This window comes from Herpailurus yagouaroundi, unplaced genomic scaffold (assembly GCF_014898765.1).
Source record: "Herpailurus yagouaroundi ecotype Mexico unplaced genomic scaffold, PumYag 100, whole genome shotgun sequence".
Taxonomy (NCBI): Eukaryota; Metazoa; Chordata; class Mammalia; order Carnivora; family Felidae; genus Herpailurus; species Herpailurus yagouaroundi.
In genome coordinates this window covers 6,153,464-6,180,300 of record NW_024412391.1, presented here as the reverse complement: position 1 = coordinate 6,180,300, position 26,837 = coordinate 6,153,464, and the positions used below count along the sequence as shown (strand labels likewise).

At 37.8% G+C, this 26,837-nt stretch overlaps 1 protein-coding gene across 1 annotated transcript in view; it reads left to right on the top strand.

Moving 5' to 3' along the window:
- The first annotated feature begins 10,064 nt into the window (after positions 1–10,064).
- MGAM2 (maltase-glucoamylase 2 (putative)) overlaps positions 10,065–26,837 on the top strand; it is an 81,625-nt gene continuing 64,852 nt past the window's right edge. Inside the window, exons 1-7 of the mRNA XM_040471746.1 lie at positions 10,065–10,170; positions 14,340–14,419; positions 22,447–22,567; positions 22,673–22,782; positions 23,356–23,510; positions 24,361–24,532; positions 26,725–26,824. Of these exons, the coding sequence (XP_040327680.1) occupies positions 10,065–10,170; positions 14,340–14,419; positions 22,447–22,567; positions 22,673–22,782; positions 23,356–23,510; positions 24,361–24,532; positions 26,725–26,824 (844 nt within the window). The remainder of the gene's footprint in view (positions 10,171–14,339; positions 14,420–22,446; positions 22,568–22,672; positions 22,783–23,355; positions 23,511–24,360; positions 24,533–26,724; positions 26,825–26,837) is intronic.

Here is a 26,837-nt window from a genome sequence, read left to right as displayed (position 1 = left end):
CTCTCTCTCTCTCTCTCTCTCTCTCTCTCTCAAGAATAAATATTAAAAAAATATTTAAAGGAATCCTAATATATTAAAATACATTTATATGAATATTTTTAAAATTTAATATAGTAACACATGAGGAATTTTTAAATTATCACACTATATAATAAGATTGAGCCATGGGCTTCATAATATCATAATTTCCATGTGATGATCAGCATAAGCAATGTTTTGAGAGATCTGCTACAATTTCATAATGTGATATGAAAATATCTGTGATTCTGTTTTGACTCATGTACTGCTAAAAGTGCTGTGCTGTGCTATCCACATTTATAATGTAAGAAAATGCTAAATTTCAGTTAGAAATTAGTGAAAAAAGATGTATTTTTTCCCATCAATGCTTGCAGATTCCCTAAATTATACCCCTTGGAGTTCTGGGGACCCTAGTTCAAGAATTCCTAGATTAAGGCACATCTGCTTCCCAGACTTCAGTTTAGCAACTCGGTCCCTTGTACCTATAACAACTTTAAGTGTTCCCAAGCCTCAGTCGCTCACTTGTCTCTTGAATTCATTCATTCTTTTGGCTTTTAAATAGCCAGTTCCTTAAGGACATGAAGACCTTTAATCTAGGACTTAAAAGATTCTCAGCAGCTCCGAGAAGGGGGTCAGTGAAGGAAAGGATCTGCAGCTCCCTCAATTCTCTGAGCAGAGTTGTCCTTCTGTAGGTAGAAGGTTGCATCCTGCCTCACCCCATTGCAAGTGTTTCGTCCACTGGTCGAGCATTTTCTTTTCCTTTCAGTTGTGTGAGAACTCGGAAGCAATATTTAGGGTCCAGAGACTTGGTTGGGTCACTTTGTCTCTCTGGGATCATGTTTCTTCATCGGCTGGTGTCAGAGTAAAGCTGTGATTTCCAAATTCTGCAAAGGGGCTCTGCATTGCTCTCTGGAAGAGGGAAGAAGGCAGATTGGCAGGGATCTGAGCTCCTCACCCTGGCTTCAGTTATTTCATTCAATTACATACTGGAATTACATCTGAATAAAGAATTTTAAGGGGTGCCTGGGTGATGCTCAGTCGGTTGAGCATCTGACTTGGTTTTGGCTCAGGTCATGATCTCATAGTCATGGGTCGAGCTCTGCATCAGACTCCATGCTGAGCATGGAATCTGCTTGGGATTCTCTCTGTCTCTCTCTCTCTCTCTCTCTTTCTCCCTCTGCCTCTCTCTCACCCACATGTCCTCTTCTCTCTCTCTCTAAACAATAAAAAAATGAATTTTACATATATATGTAATATACATATATACTTAACATATAAAAATATATAATATGTACTTAAAATCTTTATCCGAGTGGAATATACATACCCTCATATACATTTTATATATATCATATTTATGTAAGAAGTTTGAAAATCAGTATGCCAGATAAGCAGTCCACAAACATTTTGGTCCCAGACCCTCTTTATACTCTTAAAAATTATTGAGGATTCCAAGAGCTTTTGTTCATGGGGTTAGATCTATTGATATTTTTTTATAGCTATTGATATTTATTATATTAAAACTTAAAATAGTTCATTGTACACCCAAAACTAATGCTATACTGTATGCTAACTAACTGGAATTCAAATAAAAACTTTAAAATGTTAAAATAGTTATATTTCCCAAAGAAAATTAGAAGAATTGCATTTTTACATTTTTGGAAATCTCTTTAAAATCTGGTTTAATAGAAAAATATCCCAAAACCTCAAATGTGCTTCTACATCCAACCTTTTGTGATATCACATGTTATATAGTCTCTTGAAAACTTCACTTAGGAAAGAAAGAGAGTGAGAAAGGCAAATATCTTCTTAGCGTTTTTTATGAAAATAGTTTTACCTCACACACACCCTGAAGAGGTCTCAAAGACCTCCCAGAGGTTGGTCTCCAGAGCATACTTTAAGAACCACTTCAGAGGTTCCTCAAAAAGTTACAAATAGAACTACCCTAGGACCCAGCAATTGTACTACTAGGTATTTACCCAAAGGATACAAAAAATACTAATTCGAAGGGATACATGTACCCAGATGTTTATAGCAGCACTATCAACAATAGCCAAATTATGGAAAGAGCCCAGATGTCCACTGACTGATGAATGGATAAAGAAGAAGTGGTATATATATACACAATGGAAAATTACTCAGCCATACAAAAGAATAAAATCTTGCCATTTGCAAAGACATGGATGGAGCTAGAGAGTACAATGTAAGCGAAATAAGTCAATCAGAGAAAAAACGAATACCATATGATTTCACTCATGTGTGGATTTTAAGAAACCAAACAAATGAACACAGGGGAAAAAGAAGAAAACGAAGAAACAGACTCTTACCTGTGAAGAACAAACAAAATGTGGGTAGGGAGATGGATGAAATAGGTGATGTGGATTAAGGAGGACCCTTGTCATGATGAACACCTAGTATTGTGTGGAAGTGAATGACTACATTTTACACCTGAAACTAATATTACACTGTATTGTAACTAACTGGAATTTACATAAAAACTTGGGAAAGAAGTAAGAATGACTACACCTGGAGCCGTATACACTTGTGGCTACCTTGAGGCAGACCCAGCAACATGGACCTACACTTGTAACTCCTGGCAAGCTATTAGCAGAAAGGTTGGAGTCTTTTTGAGATATTCTCTTCCCCAGAGATCACATAATGTCACTTTATGTCTTTGTAGGTATGTCAAAATAAAGAAACAGCCATCTGAAACCCTTTCACTAAAAGAGGAAGAAATTCATTCCATTTCTTATTGAAAGCATCCTTATGGGATGCCTGGGTGGCTCAGTCGGTTAAGCGTCCGACTTCAGCTCAGGTCACCATCTCGCGGTCTGTGAGTTCGAGCCCTGCGTTGGGCTCTGGGCTGATGGCTCAGAGCCTGGAGCCTGCTTCCGGTTCTGTGTCTCCCTCTCTCTCTGCCCCTCCCCCGTTCATGCTCTGTCTCTCTCTGTCTTAAAAATAAATAAACGTTAAAAAAAATAAAAAAAATAAAAGCATCCTTATTATAACATTACTTAACATAAATACCTACAAAGACAAGGCTGTGTGGGCCTCGGCAGATATGTGTCTGCAACATTTCCTTCTTGTCAATGCAGCAGTATCACTGAGATTTTTGCATCTTGTCTTGGAGGATGGTGCTTTGAGAGTTAAGGGTGATACATATTGTTGGTTTCTGACTTGGCCATTCAATCGTCTGCTTGCTTTGATCACTTTATAAGTTCTGCCAGGAGCTAACTTCGCCATGCTTTCTTGCGAAGAAACAACTGGAAGATACTGGTCACATGCTTGTTTTTTCCCTTCAAAATGTCTCTTTTTCATTGGTTGACACAAGCATGTGACCCAGTACCTTCCAGTTGCTAGTAAGCAAGAAGGGATGGCAAAGTGAGCTAATTTCTGCACTTCAGGAAACGGAGGCTAGCTGTGGTTGTTGGTCAACACTGTAATGTAAATGATGTCATAAATGAGCATGGGATATGAGGAGCCAAGAGTAAAGTATCACACAAAGAATAGAATGACCTTGTGTAGCAATAAATCTCCTTTCCTAATCTCTTGCCAAGATATCGTCCCAACTTGAAGTGAGATCCTGGTACATTTTCAAACAAAGGCCCTGTTCTACTGGAATGAAAGATAAGGTAGATATCTCATTTCTGAAGTTAATCAGGGTAGAAACCAAGTTTCTGTGTGTGTGTGTGTGTGCGTGTGTGTGTGTGTGTGTGTGTGTGTACTTGCCATACATTGAGCATTTGAAGGAAACATGGACTGCTCTGTCTACTATATTACTTATGGATCTTAGATGCCATTAAAAGATGGCATGCCCTCATATTTTGTTATATATAGGATATGCAGTCTCCTACACATACTATATACCCTCATATATTGCTGGTGGGGATGTAAAATGTTGCCTGGAGTTTTACATTTTGGAAAACAGTTCTGCAATTCTTCATAAAGTTAAGAATGGAGCTCCCATATGATCCTGAAATTTCACTCCAAGGTATATCCCGAAAGAATTGAAAATATATATCCACACAAAAACTTGTACATGCATGTTCAGAGCAGCATTGCTCATATAGCCGAAAAGTATAAACAACCCAAATGTACATCAACTGATAAGTATATAAACAAAATGTATTGATATAATGATATGATCCAGCCTTAGAAAGAAATAAGGTACTGATACCTGAGGGTGTCTAATACCTACAACAACATGGTGGAATTGTGAAAACATTATGCCAAGTGACAGAAGCCAGACACCAATGGTCATACATTGTATGATTCTATTTATATGAAATGTTTGGAATAGGCAAATCCATAGAGATAGAAAGTAGATCAGTGGTTGCAGGGATGGAGAAGAGGAGAATGGGGAATGACCACAGATGAGTGATATCTTCCTTTTGGGATGATGAAAATGTTCTGGAAGAAGATAGTGGTGATGGTTGCAAAACTCTGTGAATATACAAAAAACCACTGAGTTGTATACTTTGAGAGGGTAAATGTCATGGTATGTGAATTATATTTCAATAAAAACCCACATTGGCTAGCTTAAGAAGAAAAAAAAAATTTTTTTTTGAAGATATTAGTGACTCATTGAAAGTCCAAGAGGGCTAAGAGTGTCAGGTTTGTAGGCTATGTGGCTAGGAACAATAGTCTTATTACCAAGTGGGGGGGTTCCATTGCCCTTAGCCTATGTCCAGCAGCCTGTACTTTCAATACTGGGCATAGGATGCCACTAGGTTGCCTGTCCCTACTGCCTCTGAAACAATGTCTCTTCACCATCCTGGATGCCACATGATACCTCCTTCTCTCCACCGTCTTCTGGGTCACAGGCACGCCTCATTGGCCCAGCACAGGCCAGTTGCCTCTACCTTGGCTGAAAGGGAGATTGTGAAAGAGAATTTCTAGCCTTTTCCTTGGGGAGGCAGAATTCCCAAGATGCAAAGTTCCTTAAATATTAGAAGTTTTTTTTTTTTTTTAAATACCCATCAGTCAAAGAGCATGATAAATTTCCAGTGAAGGTGTCTTCTCACTTCAATATTATATAATTTCTACTTTAATGGTGCTTCTTTTATTTAGAATAATTGGTGGGAACACTTATTCAAATTAATGGATGGGCACCTGGGTGGCTCAGTCAGTTAAACACCCAACTCTTTATCTCAGCTCAGGTCATGATCTCATGGCTTGTGAGACTGAGCCCCACATGAGACTCTGCACCATCAGTGCTTGGGATTCTCTCTCTCCTCTCTCTCTGCTACACTTATACATGTGCACGCTCTCTCATTCCCTCTCTCTCAAATAAATCAACTTGAAAAAAAGTGGAAAGCTGAGTTATGCAAGAGAACTTTGGGTGGCAAAATGGAGAAAGGAACAATGTAGTGAAGCAAAAGCTATTCGTTTTTTCACTTACATATTCAACGAATAGCCATATATTTAAAACTATCTATGAATGTTAGGCTAAGCACAGGAGACACCGATACAAAAGTGAAGATCCAGCTCCTGATCTCTTTAGGCGACATGGATAGTCAAGCAAGTATAATGTGACAAGCAAAGTAATTGGATATTAACAGGAACACAGAAGAGGCATAACTATTAGAATAAAACCCCACCTTCCTCTTTTATTAACAAACGGAGCTCACTCTAAGTCCCAGGGAAAGCAAGGGCCATTTTATGGTCAATTGGAAAACCCTCCTCTCCTCCAATCACCGTCAAATTTACAGGGCAATAAATCAATCCTAGCAGAAGCTGGCTACATCAACCTAGTCACCTTTGCCCAGTGCTCCTCAAGAACCACCAAGGGATAGACATAGCAAATAAAGGGATACGGCTATGAGGTGAGTACTTTTCTCCATGCATGTGGTGTTTTGAGTAAGTAGTGTTCCTTTTTTATTTTAAATGTCCCTGTCTCCTCTGCAAAATGATCTGAACAACTCACACTTTTCTTTTGGACCTGATATGTTCTTCCTTTTCCAGAGACCATGAGGAGTGGGAATGAGATAGTGCATGAAGTCACAGGCTGACTGGAGAGATTGTGTGTGTGTGTGTGTGTGTGTGTGTGTGTGTGTGTGTGTGTGTGTAACAGACAGGGAGGGTTGAATCCAAGATGTTCCTCTCTCACTGGGAGAAAACTCTCACTGGGAGCTTCCTTCTGGAAGGTGGCTAAAAGTGCCATGGATTAGAAGTACAACGAATGCATCTCTTTGGGCAGGGAGGGAAATGGTATACAATCATTAAGGTTTTTAATCATAATCTGGATTTTAATTATTCTAAAATTCTGTTTGATGAAAAGTGGCTCTGGGTAGGGAGGGTTTCTGAGTAGGAAAGACTTTCTACCTTTTGGAATCCCACCTACCCACTTGCTGGCAGGATGGCAGTAGTCCCTGAGGCAGGAAAATGCCTAGGGTTGTCCTCTGAGGATCCTGAACTTCCAGAGCCTGTTCCCCTGGGAGGTGTTGAGCCTGCTCCCCTGGGAGGATTCAGAAGCTGTGGAAGAGGCATGTGCCTTGGGTTTGTAGAGGCTGGGAAGCAAAGTTTCCTCATGGAGAGACACAGTGCTTGGAGAAGGGAAGCTGAGTGACAGATAGAGTGTTTGCTGTGGTAGTGAGTCATGGGCTCTGTGTATAAGAAACAGAGTCATGTAATGTGAGCACATGGGGTGGGTCTCTCAGACTTCTTTCACTGCCTGAAATTTCACCATTGGAGATCCAGCCTCTAGATCTGTAAGCTCTACAGTCCAGGAGATATTGTGGAGAGAGTGAGAACACTCAAGGACTGGTTTAAGAAGCAGAGCCTCAGTGTTTGCCTCAGTTACACCACTAACCATGGTTAGGCACAATTCCTTAACATTGACATAAAATGGGCATCATGTTGCCTGCCTGGTCAACTTCCATGTACAGGTATCATGGGAATATAATAACATGATATATATCTTACAGGGATTAGAGTAAACCTTTGAAGAGTTTAGAGGAGAGATACCTGATAGATTTAGGCTAATATGAAAAGATAGTTAATAAACTCCACCTTCAATCCCAAGCCTCAATCCTAACTCCCTGCAACCCGTGGCAAATTATTTGTAGATCCTTGCTCCTTACCTCCATTTCAAAATTAAGGTGTTTTTTGCTTGTCTTTTTACACATTAACCAAAGCCTGTCTCAATTAAAAAAATGAAGCTATACAGGTATGAAAATACTTACAGAAATGGTCATGGCATTGGGCCAGGGCTGAGAAGAACAGGGGTACAGGGAAATGCAAAGTTAAAAGAGAGGTGAAGTTTAAAAAAAGTAAGAAAGTCTGTTCACCTGGATTTATAGATTATTACTACACAGTTGTTGGTTTGGTATAGCTGGAACATAGGGGAGAGAAGAGGCAGGGCGGCGGGCATAGGAGATGTCATGAAGACCTGTGAATACAAAGCTAAAGCATTTATATTTTATTTGGGAAACCACTGAGGACTTGAATAGAGGAAAACTAAATGACCCCATTTGTGCAGAAGAAAGAGCAATCCATCTGCAGAGAGGAAGCAGAGAGCCGGGAGGAAGCTGTGGTCACAGTTCAGGCCAGAAATGATGGCCTGACTAAAGGATTTCCAGTAGGGATGGAGAGGAAGAAATAGATTTGAAAGATATTGGAAAAGGAGTCTGACTGAACTGGTGACTGGCTGGAAGGACTAAAAAAAAAAAAAAAGAGTCAAAAAATTTACTTAGGTTTTTGACAAAATTGTGATTCTGTTCTTCAAGATATTAATCATGTTAGGAGAGGCCAACTGGGCAGAATTGGCATAGGCTGGGACTGGGGTGTGGGGAGAGATGAGTGCAGGTTTAAGCATGCTGAATTTGGTGAAGTGTGTGGGGCATCCAGGTGAAACATCTAATAGGTGGTTGCACACATGAATCTGAATCTCTGAGCTAGAAATACAGATTACATTGTCCTCTGTTATATGAAGTCATGAGTTGTGGAGCTTGCTAAAGGAGAAAGGATAGTGGACCTATGTTGAAAATGTGGGACATATCAATAGTTAATGAAGCAAGGGACTAAAAGGAAATTGAAGAGGAACCAGAAACATGGGTGAAAACCAAGATTGAATGATAAAAAATCCAACCATGGAGAAATTCAAAGAGGAGGAAGTAGTTGATAGTGCTGGATGTTTAAGAGAGTGCCCATTGTATTCAGCAGCTAAATCCCTGGTGACCTTGACAGGAGGAGTTTCCTTGGAATACAGGAAACAGAAGACATGCCAGTATTATATGAGGAAACTAATACAGGCAGGGTGAAATTATCTTTTTGGAAAGTTATTTGTGGAAGGAAAAAGAAAGTTATGATGGTACCTAGAGAAGAACACAGAATCATCACCAGAGTTTAGGGCGACTTGGGATATACTTTTGAGGGGGAAAGAACACATTCAGAGGGAAAGGTTGATAATTCAAGAAAGAGGAAGGATAATTGGTGGAATAAGATTTTTGAGAAATTCATAGTGTGTGAGATCTATAGGATAGATACAAGGGTTATGCTTAGACAAGAGGATGGAAAACTCTTCCACTGAGAAGAGGGGAAAGGATAAGAATTTATCTAGATGTAGATAATTTTTATAGAAAAGCTTGGGTTGAGAAGCAGGGAGATGAAATAGTTTCTGTAAACTAGTTTTGTTTGTGATGTTGGAGATGATTGGACTGAGAGTAGCAAACAGCATAGGTGACAAATGTTGGAGCTTGAAAACAAGGATCAATATTTGAAATTTCCCCTAAGAGAAATGAGAGAAAGTGGGAAGATTGTCAGTCAGCATGAAGGTGCAGCATGTTTGTCAGATTATGAAGCCAGTGGCATCTACATTGGGCTGAGTGCATAAACCAAGAAGGGAGAAGTTTGGATCAATGGCTTCATTGTATAGATCCAGTTAGCAGATAAGGGAGCAAGGAAGATGTGGGAAATAATAGCTATTGAGGCCTCCATCGGGGAAAGATGGTAGCCAGGTGGGACTAAGAAATTAAGAGGGAAGGGAACACAACAGAAGCCTCAATGTGATCAAAGAATAAGGAAACAGTGTAATGAGAAGGCAAAAGGGCATGAGCTTCTGCCCAGGAAATAGGAAGTACAGGCTAAGAGTTCAGAAGGGGACAAATTCTGAGGGGTGATAAGTTCCAGGGAATAGCCAATATGCAGGGGTAGTAAGAAGCATAGTGATGGTAAAGAGTCAGCCAAGGAATGACATGGTGAAGGCTGTCATGGAATTGTGAGGCATAGATATAATGTGAAGTTTACTATAATTAGAGCAGAAGAATGACAGTAACTCCAGAATCTGACTTCATTTTGCAGATGGAGAAATGCACATCCAAATAGCTAAAATACCCATCTGTTGGTATGCAAGCCAGGACAAGAATTGAACTTCTTTGGTTCCCAGTTCATTACACACTCTAATACACCAAATATTTTAAAACATGGGTCTATGCATGATCAACAGGGCTACAGTGAGCCACCAAATTTATATGGGTTTGTGTGCTGTGATCATGCAAACAAGCATTGTGCTGGAGATCAGAATTAGGTTCATTTTTGTTGCAAGAGTCTTAACAGGTTTAGTCACTTCTGAACAATTAAACTCCTTACCATCATGGTATAGGAAGTGGAATAAGATGACTAGAATTCAGGTTTTCTTACTTTTTCCCTCCCTGAGTGTACCCTCTTCTCTACTGCCCAGGATGGGTGTGAGGATCAAAGTGGCATCTAGAAGGGCTTTGTGAGCCGCCTTAAACCCTCATCTCTCTCCTCTACTCCATTCCACTCCTCCCTTCCTCCAGTTCTTTACGTCTGATATATTCTTTCCTTAGACAATACTCAAGTCCTCTGCAGACAAAAAAGACAGGAGGCTTAGAGGTGTTAGACGCAGACTAGAGTTCATTGTAAACACTGTAATGGATGGAAACCAATATTCTCTTGATTATATAAAGAGGAATGCTTATAATCAAGTCATCTTGCAAATGAGTTCAAATTCTAATCATGATGCCTATCTTTTGGATTGATGGGGTTTGTGATTTGCTTAAATGCCATTATCTGTGTCCGTCTAGATGGCAAGGAATCTGAGTGTGTTGGAAGTCCTTCTGATCATCTTCTTCCTAACTATACTCGCCTTAGATATCTTCTTGATGCTTTTGGTGTTGGGAAATCCTTCAGGTAAGGAAGATGCTTGTTGCTTTGGGGTTGGAAGGATTGGTAAAGAAAGTCCTCTCTGGTTGCCAAAGCCATCATTATATTTCTTCACTCTTTAGCATGGCACCACATTGCATTATTCAAAATCCACATCCACAGCTAATTTAAGTCAATTTTCAAAAGACAAGTGTTCTTTTTCTATAGCAAATGCTTTAATGATACTGATGTTCAGGATCTTCTGATGAAAGTCTCATTTGATGAAAATTTAACAAGATGCAAAATTAGGCTCATTGGATTTCTGTCCTTCAATCCAGTCATGAAGCCTTCAAAGAGAAAGTACAGTTGAGGTAACAGTGCCCAATCCCATTACATCATGGAAAAGGAAATTAAGTTACAGGCAACTTGAGGGCTGATTAACTTGGCCTAAATAGATCTATTATAATTAGCTTCCAGCCCATATTCTGATTGAAATAACTATGATTTCTTCATCAATACCTTTGAAACTGTTCTTTCTCACACAGAAGCCTCAAACAGAATGCCCTCTCCTTCATGAACACATGATACTCTAAATAATAAAATAATAGTGTGTAATACAAAACCCTAGCCCTAATTAAAACAGAATTTGAGGTTTATTTTGCTTGATGAAGTTCACTTTCTAAATGTAGGTTAGGGGTGCATTGAAAAGAAATTGTGCTGAGAGCAGAGCCTACCTACTCAATCTCTTTTAACCACTGTCCACAGTAAACATTAGGGCACTTTCTAGGAACAGTTATGTCTTTGAAAGAAGATTTGAAAACCATGGATATAAACTGTTTTTAGCCTATTACTACCTTTTCCCTAGAAAACTTTTTTTGAGTATCAAGTCCCATGATATTACTATCCAATATACATGAATAAGTAGTTTCTCTTAGTTAAAATAAAACTACATCTGCACACCTGCATTTTTACCCTAAATCACACTCTAATTCATGCAGAATAGTTTCACTTTTAACTGTTGTATATGCTGGGCTTCTCTCGAGATGCTTTTTGAAGATATGTTTACATGAATTGAAAAGGAGGGTTTTTAATTTAATTTTTTTTGTTGTGGTAAGAACACTTACCATGAGGTCTACTCTCTTAATAGATTCTTAAGTGTACGATACAGTATTGTTATTGCATAATGTTGTACATCAGATCTGTAGAACTTATTCATCTTGCCTAACTGAAACTTTATACATGTTGATTAAGAACACCCCATTTCCTCCTCCCCCCAGGCCCTGGCACCCATCATTCTATTCTTTGCTTCTGTGAATTTGACTATTTTAGATACCTCCTATAAATGGAATCATACAGCGTCTGTTCTTCTGTAACTGGCTTATTTCACTTAGCACAATGTCCTCCAGATTCATCCATGTTGTTGAAAATAACCAGATTTCCTTCTTTATTTTATGTCTGAATAATATTCTGATACACACACACACACACACAGCCCACATTTTATTTATCCATTCATTGGTTGATGGACTCTTGGATTGTTTTCACATCTTGGTTATTGTGGGTAGCACTGCAATAAACATGAGAATGCTAATATCTCTTTGATATTTTTATTTCCATTCCTTTGAATTATTCAATCATGCTGATAGCAGAAGTTGGATTACTGGATCGTATGGTGGTTCTATTTTTAATTTTTTGAGGACCCTCCATACTGTTTTCCCACAGTGGCTGCACCAGTTTGCATTCCCACCGTTAGCATACAGGCATTTCCTATTGCTCCCATTCTCATCAACACTTCTACCTTGTATTTTGTTTTTTAGATTTTATTGTTAAGTAATCTCTACATCCCAAGTGGGGCTCAAATTTACAACTCTGAGATCAAGAGTCACATGCTCTACTGACTGAGCCAGCAAGATATCTCTTGTTTTCTTTATAATAGCCATCCTAAGATGTGAAGTGATATGTAATTGTGGTTTTGATTTAAACTTCCCTGATGATTAGTGACACTGAGCATCTTTTCTGTTTGCCATTTGTGTGTCTTTAGAGAAATGCTTATTCTAGTCATTAGCCCATTTTTTAATCAAGTTATTGTTTTTCATTTTGGTTTTACTGTTGTGTTGTAGGAGTACCTTATGCATTTTAGAATTTTGCCCATTTTCAGATAGAAGGTTTGCCAATATTTTCTCCCATTTCTTATGTTAACTTTTCATTCTGTTGATAGGTTCCTTTGGTATCCAGAAGCTTTTTAGTTTGATGTAGTCCCTCTTGTCCATTTTGGCTTTTGTTGCCTATGCTTTTGAGATCATATCCATAAAATCATTGCCAAGACCAATCTCATGAAGTGTTTCTCATATGTTTTCTTTTAGGAGTTTTATAGTTTCAAGGGTCTTACTTTTAAGTCTTCAATCCAATTTTAAAATAAATTTTTATTTAAATATATATACACACAACTGTAGAGCCATAAAGGTAGGAGAGTTGTTTTGAGGTCTTTTTTGAATAGAAACAAAGGCACTAAAGGGTACCTATTATGTCCACTGTTAACTTAAGACTCAAATGCAATTCTGGGCTTTGACTGGCTCATGGAGCCTACTGAATCAGGTCCTACTTCTGATGTTACATTGATGGGTGGGGGAGAGGGGCTCACAAATGTGATAAAGGCTAAAGGAAGAATAACCAACGTTGAGTGAGGATCTTTGTTCAAATGGAGATTATAATATCTTCCTGGTTTACCTCATAGATGGCTAAAAGTAAGTGGGAAAAAAAGCAAAAACAAACAAACAAAAACAAATGTGTGAGACAACAGATAGCCACATGTAAGAAAATACTCCTGAATCCCTACCTGACATCACATATGAAAATTAACTTAAAATGGATCAAAATTTGAAACGTAAGAGCCAAGCATATAAAATTCCAAGAAGAAAACAGTTATGAATATTTTGACGTTGAGTTAGACAGCAGTGTCTTAGATATGACACCTAAGACATAACAACCAAAGAAAAGATGGGTAAATTTTACTTAAAAAAAAAAAAACAATTTGTGCTTCAAAAGACACCATCAAGGAAGTGAAAAGACAGCCCACTGGATGGGAAACATATTTGCAAATAACATATCTGATTCTTGTATCCAGATGTATAAAGAAATCTTACAATTCAAAACTTAAAAGAAAAATAATCCAGTTTTTAAAATGAGTGTAGAATTTGGACAGACATTCTTCACAAAAGATCAACAAATGGCCAATATGTCATGAACAGATATTTGTTACCAGTTTTGGGAAAATGTAAGTCAAAATCACATACTCTTCACTCCCAGGAAAATGTCTATAATAACAAGTGTTGAGGATGTGGAGAAAGTGGAACCCTCACACACTGCTCGTGGGAAGGTAAAATTTTGGAATTTTAGTCCCTTTGGAAACAAGTTAGGCAGTTCCTCAAAAAGTTAAAAAGAAAGAGCTCAACCATATTACTTAGTAAATCCATTTCCAGATCTATACTATATCTATCTATCTATCTATCTATCTATCTATCTATCTATCTATAATTCAAAACATATGTTCACACAAAAACCTGTATGCAAATGTTCATTGCAGAATTCTATGTCATAGTCAAAAAGTAAAAAACAGCACAAAAGTACATCAACTTTGGAACAGATTTTTTAAAGTGTTATATCCGTACAATGGTTATGATTCAGCCATAAAAAAAAAGAAGACTGAATTATTGTTAATGTGTTGCAACATAGATAAGCCTTGAGAACATTATGCCAAGTGAAAAAAACAGACACTAATGACCACATACTTTATGGTTCCATTTATATGAAATGTTCAGAATAGGCAAATCCATGGAGACAGAAAACAGATTAGTGTTTGCCAGAGACTGGGAGAAGAGAGGATGGGAAGTGACCATGAATGGGTATGTGATTTCTTTTTGGATGAAAATGTTCTGGAATTAAATAGTGGTGATTGGCAACACAACTTGGTAAAAAACTGAAAGCAGTTGAATTGTACAGTTTAAAAGGGTGAATTTTATGGCATGTGAATTATATCCAATAACAAGCAACCAAACAAAAAGCAAATGGGTTTAACACTTGTAGGCACAGATAGATACCAACTACTAGTGATCATTGACCTGAGAATTTGGCGGTCAAGTCTGTAACTCTGCCTGCAGCCTTTCTGAAATTGTGATTACACTACAAACTTTCAACTTTTTCCTTTAATTCCTATGCAGGTCGTTCATTTGTTCCAGAGTGCCCAGATATCCCCGAATCAGAGAGGATAGACTGTGTTCCTGGGCATGTGGTGACAGAGGTCAGAGAAATATGCTCTCTGCTATTGTTCTACTGGAATCTATCTATCTATCTATCTATCTATCTATCTATCTATCTATCTATCTATCTATCATCTATATCTATCTATCTATCTATCTATCTATCTATCTATCTATCTATCTATCTTCTATCTATCAGTTAAAATGACTTTATTTCTATAGGAATTTCATTGATAGTAGAACAGTTTGTTCTGTCAATAGCTGGCTGGCATGGTTATTTTTGCTAAAGCATTACTATTCACATGTTGATTAGCTTGTTAAGTGTTCTTGCCTGTTTGAGGTGATCAGAAAAAGCCCTTTATAAATGTATATAAATCTGTGGACACTAAAAGGACAGACAGTGATCTTTGAACACATATGTTTTCCTTCTGAACTCCTATCATTCTATTGTATTTCCTCATCTCTAAGTTTTGCATTATATTATATTATTTCTATTCCCATTTTCATAATTTCCCCTATGTGTTATTTTTTTTTCAAATTTATACTTAAATTCTAGTTAATTAACACACAGTGCAATATTGATTTCTGGAGTGGTATTCAGTGATTCATCACTTACATACAATACCCAGCGCTCATCATAACAAGTGTCCTCCTTAATACCCATCACTCATCTAGCCAATCACCCACCCACCTCTCTCCATCAACCCTCAGTTTGTTCTCTCTCTTTAAGGGTCTCTCATGGTTTTTTTTCCCACTCTCTCTCCCCCCATACGTTCATTTGTTTTGTTTCTTACATTCCATATGAGTGAAATCATGTGGTGTTTGTCTTTCTCTGACTGACTTATTTCACTTAGCATAATACTCACTAGCTCCATCCACATTGCAAATGGCAAGTTTTCATTCTTTTTGATGGCTGAGTAATATTCCATTGTGTATATCCACCACATCTTCTTTATCCATTCATCAGTCTGTGGACATTTGGGCTCTCTCCTTAGCTTGGCTCTTATTGATAATGATGCTATAAACATCGAGGTGCATCTATTCCTTCGAATCTGTATTTTTGTATCCTTTGGGTAAATACCTAGTAGTGCAATTGCTGGATTGGAGGGTAGTTCTATTTTTAACCTTTGAGGTACAGCCATACTGTTCTCCAGACTGGCTGTACCAGTTTGCATTTCCACCAACAGTGCAAGAGGGTTCCCCTGTCTCTGCATTGTTGCCAACACCTGCTGTTTGTGTTGTTAATTTTAGCCATTCTGACAGGTGTGAGGTGGTATCTCATTGTTGTTTTGGTTTGTGTTTCCCTGTTGATGAGTGATGGAGAGCATCTTTTCATGTGTCTACTAGCCATCTGGATGTCTTCTTTGAAAAGTGTCTATTCATGTCTTTTGCCCATTTCTTCACTGGATTATTTGTTTTTTGGGTGTTTAGTTTGATACGTTCTTGATACATTTTGGATAATAACCCTTTATCCAGTATGTCATTTGCAAATGTCTTCTCCCATTCCGTAGGACACCTTTTAATTTTGCTGATTTTTTCCTTCATTATGCAGAAGCTTTTTATTTTGATCATGTCCCAATAGTTCATGTTTGCTTTTTGTTTTCCTTGCCTTCGGTGACGTGTCTAGTAAGAAGTTGCTATGGCCGAGGTCCAAGAAGTTGCTGCCTCTGTTCTCCTCTAGGATTTTGAAAGTTTCCTGTCTCACATTTAGGTCTTTTATCCATTTTGAATTTATTTTTGTGTGTGGTGTAAGAAAGTGGTCCAGTTTTATTCTTCTGCATGTCACCATCCAGTTTTCCAATACCACTTGTTGAAGAGACTATCTTGTTCTCATTGGTTTTATTTAAAGGAAACAAGTATGTCAAGTGGGAAGAGGATGGTGGTAAAGTGGATTGTGGGCCTGTGATTTATTTGGACTTATTTCTTTCTTGCCTTATTTGGATAAACAGCAATGCTGTGGAAGTGGGGAAAGGAGGATAGGGTAAAGTGAAGAGGAGGAGGAACTAAGAGAGTGTTGGTTCATGGGGTCTAAAATCCAGAATAGAGGGGGAGTTCCCATTGTTGCTAAATGTGTCATAAGTGTGACTCCAAGGATAGCCATGGGAAGAGTAAATGTTTGTGGGCTAGACTATGTGTTCCTTGCGAATAGAGGCCATCAAGCACATATGGATGATTGATTCACTTGTAGAACTCAAGTGACTTGTTATAACAAAAGCCCTCTAAAATCATGTATTGGCAACAAATCACCCAAATGAACAGGTGCTAAAAACATAGATTTTTTTTTATGTTTATGAGTAGCTAACACAAGAATATCAGCTATTTGAACACTGCTTGGTTGTGACTTATGACTTTATCATAAAGGTTGTATATATGTAGATTTTATTCCTTTCCCTCATATTCTACATTCTATATCCCGTAATATCCTATTGGGATATTAATTAGGACTGCATTGAGTTTTGAGTTATATTTAGGCATTTTTTTATGTTTATTTATTTTTGAGAGAGAATGAGACATAGTGCAAGTGGGGAAGGGGCAGAGACAGAGAGGGAGACACAGAATCCAAAGCAGGCTCCAGGCTCTGAGCTGTCAGCACAGAGCCTGATGCAGGGCTCCAGCTCACCAACTGCAAGATCATGACCTGACCCTAAGTCAGACACTCAACTGACTGAGCCACCCAGTGACGCCTATCCCTTTTTTAAAATGTATTTAGGCAATACTGATATCTCAATAATTTTTAATCTTCCCATTCTGAAAACATAGGAAATCTCTCCATTTCAACTCTTTTTTATATATGTATATTTCTTAGCTGGGTTTTATGTTTCCCTTAATATGCATTTTGTTACAGGGATACCTAGGTAGCTCAGTAGGTTGAGCATCTGACTCTTGATTTTGGTTCAGGTCATGATCTCACGGTTTGTGAGATGGAACCCTGCATGGAGGCTGTGCTGTCAGTAAAGAGTCTGCTTGGGATTCTCTCTCTCCCTCTCTCTCTCTCTGCCCCTCTCCCACTCATTCTCTCTCTCTCTCTCTCTCTCTCTCAAAATAAATAAATGTTTTTAAAAATATATGCATTTTATTACATATGCATTATGAGGATTTTCCCCTAAAACTTTCATATGCTTAGTTTCTATTATATATGCAATCCATTAAATTTTCTACCTGGTGCTTCTTTTATTACTAAGATTATTTTACACTTATTACATTTATTTTATTTTATATTTACGTGTTTATGTTTTATTATATCAGAATATATTAATTAAATAATTGGCCAACTGAAATTTCCTATTTCTAGATGGTTTCTGTAGTTCTTCTTCTTGAGTTATTAAGTATATATTTGTATCCTAGTTCATCAAATATGTACATGTTTATCTTTCAGTGATATTGCAAAATAGTTTTTTGAAGAATTTGTACCAATTTACAGTCCCTCTAGCAGTAGGTAATAGCAGTTGCTCTGTATCCTAACGTACTCTTGGTGTTCTCTCCTTTTTCTTTGTTTTTCTTAATGTAATTTTAACTTAAAAGTTTTAATATGGAAATATAGTTGGCACTATGATATGTATGTGATTCCACATTTCTACACATTACACAATGATGAGTATAGTCACCATCTGCTACTATACCATGTTATTACAATACTGTTGACTCTGTTCCCTCTGCTTTGTATCTCCCTCATGACTAATGAAGTTATACACCTTTTCATATACTTACTGGCTACATGGACAATCATATTTGTGATGTGTCTTTTCAACTTTTTTAACCAGTTTTTTCTGTTGGACTGTTCATATTTTTCTTGTTGCTTTGTAATCATTTATATATTCTGAGTGTAAATCTTTTATCAGATATATACATTGTAAGTATCTTTTCTTACTCTGTTGTTTGACTTTTAACTGAATGGTGACTTTTGATGAAAAGTAGTTCTTAGCTTTAATAAAATCCACGTTACCAAGTTTTAATATGCATTTTGTATTCTATTTAAAAATTATTGCCTACTTCAAGGTTAGGAAAATATATTCCTATGTATTCCTCTAAAAGCATTGTTTCATTTATCAAATTTGGATTTTTAATCAATCTAGAATTGGTTCTTGTGTATGCTATCAGGTAGGAGTCCAGAACATTTTTTTTCTTGAATCTTTAATAGATCCATCACCACTTATTGAAATAACCATCTTTACCCCTCTGCATTGTAGTGGCCCCCACACTGTAAACTATGTGTCTTTACAAGTGAGGATCTATTTCTGGAATATCTGTTTTGTTCCATTGTTAGTTTGTTCTTTTGCCAATACCACACTCCCTTTATTAGTATAGCTTTATAATAGGTCTTGATATGTGATTGTATCGGTCTTCCAAATTGCCTTTATTTTTCTTCAAGATTGCCTAGCTTATTCTTCACCCTTTAGATTTCTAAATACATTTTAGAATCAGTTCAGTCCACTGGTTTTCTTACAAAATCTGCCAGAAATTTTATTCTGTTCACATAAAATGTACAGATTAATTTTGGAAGAATTGTCATACTTTATAAGAGTGAATATTCTAATCTATGATCATGATATATTTTTTCATTTATTGAGATTTTTAATTTTGAAGTTTTTGGTGTAGACGTCCAAAAATTTTTTCCAAGTATTTTCTAACTATATGATGTTTGATATTATTTAAATATTTTTAAACTTTAATTTTCCATTTAGCTGTTGTTGGCACATTGACTTAAAATTGATTTTTTGAATACTAATCTTGTAACCAGAAATCTTCTTAAATTTATTTATTATCCTAGTGTGTTTATAAACACTTTTTAATTTTTCTTTGATAATAATGATACCTGCAACTAATAACCATTAGCACTTTTTCCCCAAAATGCATTTCTTATTCTCCTTGTCTAGTAACACTAAGGATCCTTTTTCCTTCTTACTTTTCAATATAGTTTGAGATATTTTATCTACAAGGCAATATGCAACTACAATAAGTTTCAGAGAATGGAACTTTCTGGGGAGTGATTTTAACTAAACATAAGAAATAACTTTGTGATAAAATATTAACCATGAAGGTGAAATTTCTGATTTTGGAAGAAGTTAGCAACACATCATTCACGGAACTTAAGCATCTTTCAGAGGCACTGCTGAAAGAATCCTTATATTAAATGGAAGTTGGATTACATAATTTCCAAGTTGATTCTCAAGTGTTATTAGTCAATAATTTGAGTGGAAAATAGCATAAAAGTCTATTTGGAAGATAACTGGTGAATACTCTTTGGGAAAGTTTGGTGTTAGGAGAAGAAAAGAGAAAGGGAGGCTTGTCATGAGTCAACCACTGTAGACCAGGGAAGAGTTTATGAAGGTCTGTATTACTGTTCGTGGTGGCAGTGGAAATGGAAAAGAAGGAGATGTATCTATGTCAAAGAGTTTACCTTTGATACCTGCAATACTGGGAATGGCTTAAAATTGAAGTAGAGATGTTATGGCAGACGGCATTCAAAAATACTGTATTTACCTGAAGGTATTGGATTTCTTATCTTATTGCTTTTTATACAGGTCTATAGATTCTGGAACAGTTTATGGCAGTGAAACTGACCTTTTGGACTTTACCAACCTCAGTTTCAGAGGTAGCAGAGGCACTGAATGTCTGCCTCGGACTTAGGAGTATCAGTTACCTGGAGGTTATCCAGAACTCACAAACTCTCCCCTGATCCCCCTCCAGCTTATGTTGATGTTGTTATCTGGAGAGGATGGGGCAGGAATATCGACTGTATATATGGAGAATTAGTAGGCACATTTAAGAATATTTTATGGTTATGATGTGATTGCTTTGTTTATAATAGACATGAAACATTGATTTAAGCTGTATTCATGGCATGGTTTTTCATAGCAATTACATCAGACGTTAGCATCTGAGATACCTTTTCCAAACAAGTAGTGTTGTGACATTATTTTGTTTTTCTTTATCACAAAATTTATACTGGATACATTTCTTTAATAAGAAAGATGGAGACATTATAGTTACGTACAGAGTAAAGAGGGAAAGTCATTCCTTATTCATAATGTTCTCTTTACCTCCAGAGACACTTCCCAGAATCAAGTCAATAACGTGGTGTGTATCTTTCTCTTGATCTTTCTATGCTTTTGCATATATTTATGATTATATGCATATAAAATTGATTATCAATACATAAGCAGTACTTTCTTTATGAATATATTTTATATATTATGCTCATATATTAATATCTTTGTTTTGTTTTAACACAAATTATACTATATATATGTATATATATATATGTATATATATATATATTCTATATATATATATATATTCTTTTATAATTTGCTCTCTAAGTTTGGTACCTACCCTGGTGTTGGTTTCTCTCATGTTTGTTGGTTCTCGACTGTCATTTTGTATTTAATTATCTATGACCACCTGCCCTATTTACCTTGGCTCGCACTGAGTATTTGGGAGGGAAGGGAAGGACTGCCAGAGAGAATGTGGGTACTTGTCCCACGATAAGGGGGGCTGGCTTATTAACTGGTGTATTGCCATGGCTTCCAGCTCCTAGCATCTTTCCTAACTCCCTTAACCTATGAACAAATACTTCAGGATGCCCACCAATTAGCCAGAGCTTACCAATAGCTGTAAGGAATGTCAGATTGGGCAGTTAAGTGTTCATACTGGAGCTTCCCAATTAATCATCCAAAACTATGCCCCAGTTCTCTTCTACTTCTCCACATTGACTTGGCTTAGATTAGCCAGTTTTTTTCTCCTCTTGTGCTTTAAGCTATGAATACGTTTTTCCCTAGAGTTGATAAAATCTACTTCCTGTGTCTCTGGTCAGCCATATTTCATTATAGCTGACTGTTTTGTAGTGGTTTTGCATTCTTTTCTTTCTTTTTTTTGAAATGTTTATTTATTTTTTGGGAGAGAAAGAGAGACAGAACATGAGCGGGAGAGGGGCAGAGAGAGGGAGACACTGAATCTGAAGCGGGCTCTAGGTTCTGAGCTGTCAGCACAGAGCCTGACGCGGGCTCAAACTCACGAAGCCTGAGATCACCTGAGCTGAAGACGGATACTTAACCAGCTGAGCCACCCAGGTGCCCCTGCATTCTTTTCTTAATGATACTTCTGTCACTTCATGTAAATTTAGTTGGGTGAAGAGGTGGATGCCTATGTTTATTTCAACAATTTACCATCTATTTTATTTCTTTATTATAACAAAACCATTTTTATGGAAGTTAATCTTAAAGTTGTGGGACCTATAGAAAAAACATCTCGCCAAAGGATAATCATTTCAAAAATGCATAATCAAACCACTCTGAGAAGCCATACGTGGTTTATTTTTTACCTTGTGGACATTGTGAATATTTTCATCACCCTCTGTCCTAGTTCTATCTTAATCTCTATTTTCCTTTGCTTTCCTTTTCTTACATCTTAGAAATGCATTTCTTTATGCCATATTGTTAGTCATTTCCATGACTCTTCCTCATGAGAAAGTCTAAGCTGGTTGGTCTGACATGCAGCTCACTTGTGGTATGAGTATTGTGTGCCTCCAGTCTTGTTTCTCTTAGTTAGTGTTCTTGGTACAATGAACTTGTGGTTTTTATGAATCTGTCATACATTGCTGCTTTCTCTGCTTGGAATACTGCTCCACTGTTCACTTATCTAACCCCTCTTGGTGCATTAGGACTGGACTCATCTTTCACCTACCTGGAAGCCCTCCCCATCCCACTTGCAGCCTTCTAGGCTGTGTTCAATGGCTGATGTGTATGTTCCCTCAGCCCCTGGGCACATTCTGTCGAGTACTCCTCTCGTACTGGAATTGTCTACATTGCTACTAGACTATGATGTCAGTTTGCTGAAGGCAAGAACTATGTCTTATTTATATGTATTATCATCTCCTTGTCTGGTAGGTAATAAATCCATATTGGATGGCTGGGTAAATGTGTGAATAAAAGAAGAATGAACATATGACTGAATGTAAATTCTTGTCTTAAATTGTTAAATTCTTCTTGGAATAAAATTGATTATTACTCTTAGGCAGTACTTTCTTTGCTTTATTTCATACAATGCTAACACTGTGCCATTGTTACAGAATGTCTGCAGAGGGGTATATAAATGCTGCTGGAAGCCTGTGACACATACAGGTGCCCCGAGGTGCTTCTTCCCTAGGAACTGGGGCTATAAAGTTGGCCAGAGACAGAATGATACAACAGGTGAGTACTGCCCTAATGAGGTCCCAGAGAACAACTCTTGATGACTCAGATAAGCTAACTGCAAAATAAAGGCTAAAAGCTGCCTCCTCGCCCCCACCCCCCCAGGGTTTACCGCCAAGTTGAAAAGGCTACCTACCCCATCTCTGTTTGGATATGATGTCCCTGACGCCCTCTTCACGGCTGACTATCAGACATCCAATCGTTTTCATTTTAAGGTTGGTTCTGTGGTTACCTTTGAATACATCTCTGAAGAATGCCACGCCCTTACTCTGGTTTCAGCTCATTGTCCTTTAGACACTGCATAGAGGTATGGAGGCAGAATGTGCCTCTGTTTCCCTCTGCAGGAATCTCCCAATGGGATGGGTAGGCTCTTTTGTATTTTGTGGCGGACATATGATTGGGTGATCTTTTTTTTCGCATAAATCAGGAAACACAGGGTTAAGAATTAGAAGCTATTCTCACTGAGAGTGAAAGTCCTTCATAGCTCTACAAGGAAATTATCTCTTTTTATAGCTTATTTATTTATTTATTTATTTATTTATTTATTTATTTTTTATTTATTTGGGGGAGGGGGGAGAATGGGTGGGAGGGGGGACAAAGAGAGAGAAGAGAGAGAGAGAATCCCAGCAGTGCTGACAGTGCGGAGCCCGACATGAGGCTTGAACTCATGAACCTAGAGATAGTGACATGAGCAGAAATCAACAGTCAGTTACTCAACCGATTGAGCCACCCAGGTGCCCCAGAAGTGGTCGTATCTGGAGTTGTTTTTTCTCTTTTTATTCTGACAGATCACTGATATGGATAGCAAACGCTATGAAGTCACCCTTGAAAATATTGACTTGCTTGATAGGACTCCTAAGACCTCTAATTTGAACTATCACGTAGAGGTCATTAATGAGCCCTTCAGCTTCAAGATCATACGGACCAGCAACAAAAGAATCTTGTGAGCTTTTCAACACTCTTTGTGTATCTTTGAATGAATATATAGTCTCAGTATCATTCACTGTGACTTACTAGGGGTGGGTAATGAGATAAGTATGATTTGGGAAAATATTTGGATCTCAACAAAATGTCAAAGCTTTTACTGTAGATCATTAACACTGTTCATCTGTCATGACTGCAGAGCACAGCATACTAAAAAATAAATGTGCTGGTGTGCTAAGTTAGATAAAAACACTTGCAGTTAATATATATTCTGAAGTAGGAAATGTCATTGTTTTGGATTACCATTCACTTTGCAACTCAACTTCACTGTCTAGCATTCTAAATTTCTACGTCCTGAGAAACTTGCCATGAAAAGCCTAACAGTGACCTGAGCATAAATCATAAACTGTACTGGAGAAAATACAAGGATTCGTGTCAGTAAAATTTGTATTCAAGTTCTGGCATCAACAAGCCACCAGTCAGCTTTGTGAGGTTAGACAAAGTATCTCACGTCAGCCTCAGTTCCACGTCCGTAGAAAGGGAATCATAATGTCCACTGTTGCTCTGTGTACCGAGATACATTCTGGAGGCATCCAGAGTAGTGCCTGGCAAGAAGCAGACGCAAGCGTAAGGTTGTATCTGCTCTCTTCCTCCAGTCATCAACTTGAGCTTCTGGTGTCACGTCTCCGGTGCTACGCTCCTCTAGAAATAAAGAATCAGAGACCCCCTAGAAGGACCTTCAAAGGTAGTATGAAAGTGAATGAGAACATGCACAAAACAACTGTTCTCGAAGTCGATAGGGAGAGTAGCAGACAGTTTCCCGGCAGAGATAGCTGGTTGGTGACTCTCATCCTTACCCCATGGCCCAGGTTGGACACGAGCATCGGGCCCCTGCAGTTCGCCCATCAGTACCTGCAGCTGTCTTTCCGACTGCCCAGCACCTCCGTGTATGGGCTGGGAGAACACGTGCATCAGCAGTACCTCCACAACCTGACCTGGAAGACCTGGCCCATCTTCACTCGGGATGCCACCCCCACCAAGGTGAGCTCCCCTTCCTCCTGCCTGTTGCTCACAGGAAGGAATCTTTCTCTCCTTTCCAGAATGTGACCTAGAGTCAAGCAACCCACAGAGTTACATCCATATATTATTTTGCCCAAGTTAGGTCTGTTTGTGTGGGAGAATACTTGTTCTTGAGGCTTATAAACTCATGATTAGTAACAAATCCATTTTTGAAAATCTCCCTTTTAAGGGAAGATATAATTAATGACTGTACAATAGCCTAATATATATTCGAAAATCCTTCTGCAAAATAACTCCGTCTTTCATAATTGAGTTGTATCTAGGGGAGAGCTTTGGCAGGAGCTATCCTCCGTAGAACTTTGTGGACTAAAAAATACTTCTTTTAGCAGCTTTAAAATTATTCAGACCTACTGAACCATAATCTGCATTTTTACAAGGCCCACTGGGACCCACGTGCATATTAAAGGTGTTCCGGGGCAGTGTCTCTCAACTTATCTGTAGTGAAGGATCAGTTCCTTTCTCTCTCTCTCTCTTTAATCCTAGGAAAATGAAATAGGATTACTCAAAGACATAAAAAATATATGTTTAAATTGAACAGATATAAAATCACTCGTTTAAATTGCTGTACGAGTTCCTGAACTCTTTCTCTTGATTTTTGTACTTTCCTTGTTGCTGACTTACAGTAAAGCGTGTGGGGAGGTACCAGTTCATGAACAAGCTTTGAGCAGCATTGCTTTGTAGAGCATGTCCTGAGGCCTCCATTGTGCTTGTAATGTTTCCGAAATCTGTGCAAGACATGCAGGTTAAGTAGCCCATTAACTGGCCCACCTACCACTATCTGATGCAAGGAAGGGAGCTTACTTACTGAATGAAACAGAGAGAAAAAAGCAATGGCCAGCACATTCACTAAAATGCTTGCTCAAGGACCCTGACAAATAAGGAATGCTAAGCATCATACTAAGCTTGGCCTTCTATAGCTAAAAAATTCTTGAGTTATGTAATCACAGATTAAAGTCTTTGTGTACCTTCCTTCCTCCCTCTCTTCCTTCCTTTTTTTTCCTTCTCTCTCTCTTTCTCTCTCTCTCTCTCCCTCTCCCTCTCACATTTTTACTGTTATACACACTATCTTTTTTTAGATCAGTGTTCATCACAGCCCTGTGATGGGTTCAGTATCTTTTTCTTTTTCTTTTAAACCTATTTACTACCTAAGTGTTATATAGTAATTATAGAGAAAATAGAAAACACAGCTGGCATAAAGAAGAAATTAAAACTTTCTCATACTAACATCATCTTCTGCTAACATGTTGTTGTGTGTCTTTGCCAATATTTTCCAAATTAAAAAAAAATTTAATGTTTATTATTTATTTTTGAGACAGAGAGACAGAATGTGAGCGGGGAGGGGGTGCAGAGAGAGAGAGGGAGACACAGAATCCGAAGCACAATATTTTCCAAATTAAAAAAAAAATAACTTGACTGAGATACTATTTATTTACTTTATAATTTGCCTGTTTTAAATGTACAACTCAGTAATTTTTTAAGCACATTATCGAGTTGTGCAGCTATCATCATAATCCAGTTTTGGAATATGTTTTCCTCATACCACTAGGATCCCTTATACCTTTTTTAGACCTAATCCCCTTTCCCACCTCAGTGCCCATGTCAGCCCTGGGCAATCACTAATCTACTTTCTGTCTGTATAGATTTGACCTCTCTGGATGCTTCATATAAATGGAATTATGCAATATATGGTTTTTCACTTAGCACAACGTTTATGAGGTTTATTCATGTTGTAGCATGGATCATGTTTTCATTTCTTATTATTACTAATAGTATTCCATTGTATGGATATACCACATTTTATTTATCCATTTTTCAATTGATGTTACCATTTCAATACCTTTTTTTTTTTTTTGAGAGAGAGAGAGAGAGAGAGAGAGAGAGAGAATCTCAAATAGGCTCATGTTCAGTGCAGAGCCCGATATGGGCTTGATCCCACGACCCTGGGATCGTGACCTGAGCCAAAATCAAGAGTCAGATGCTCAACCAACTGAGCCATGCAGGTGCCCCATCAATACCCTTTTGATACAATACTAAACTACATCAAGTATTGACCAAGTACAGGTTGTACACAGATTTTGATTTTGTTTGTTTTAGGATAAATAAAAACATTTTTAACATACACTACTATTATTTCCTATCATTTTTCTTGACAGGGCATGATTAATCTGTATGGAGCTCATACATTCTTCCTGTGCCTCGAAGACACCAGCGGCTCCTCTTTTGGGGTTTTTCTGTTGAACAGTAATGCCATGGGTACGAGGCATCT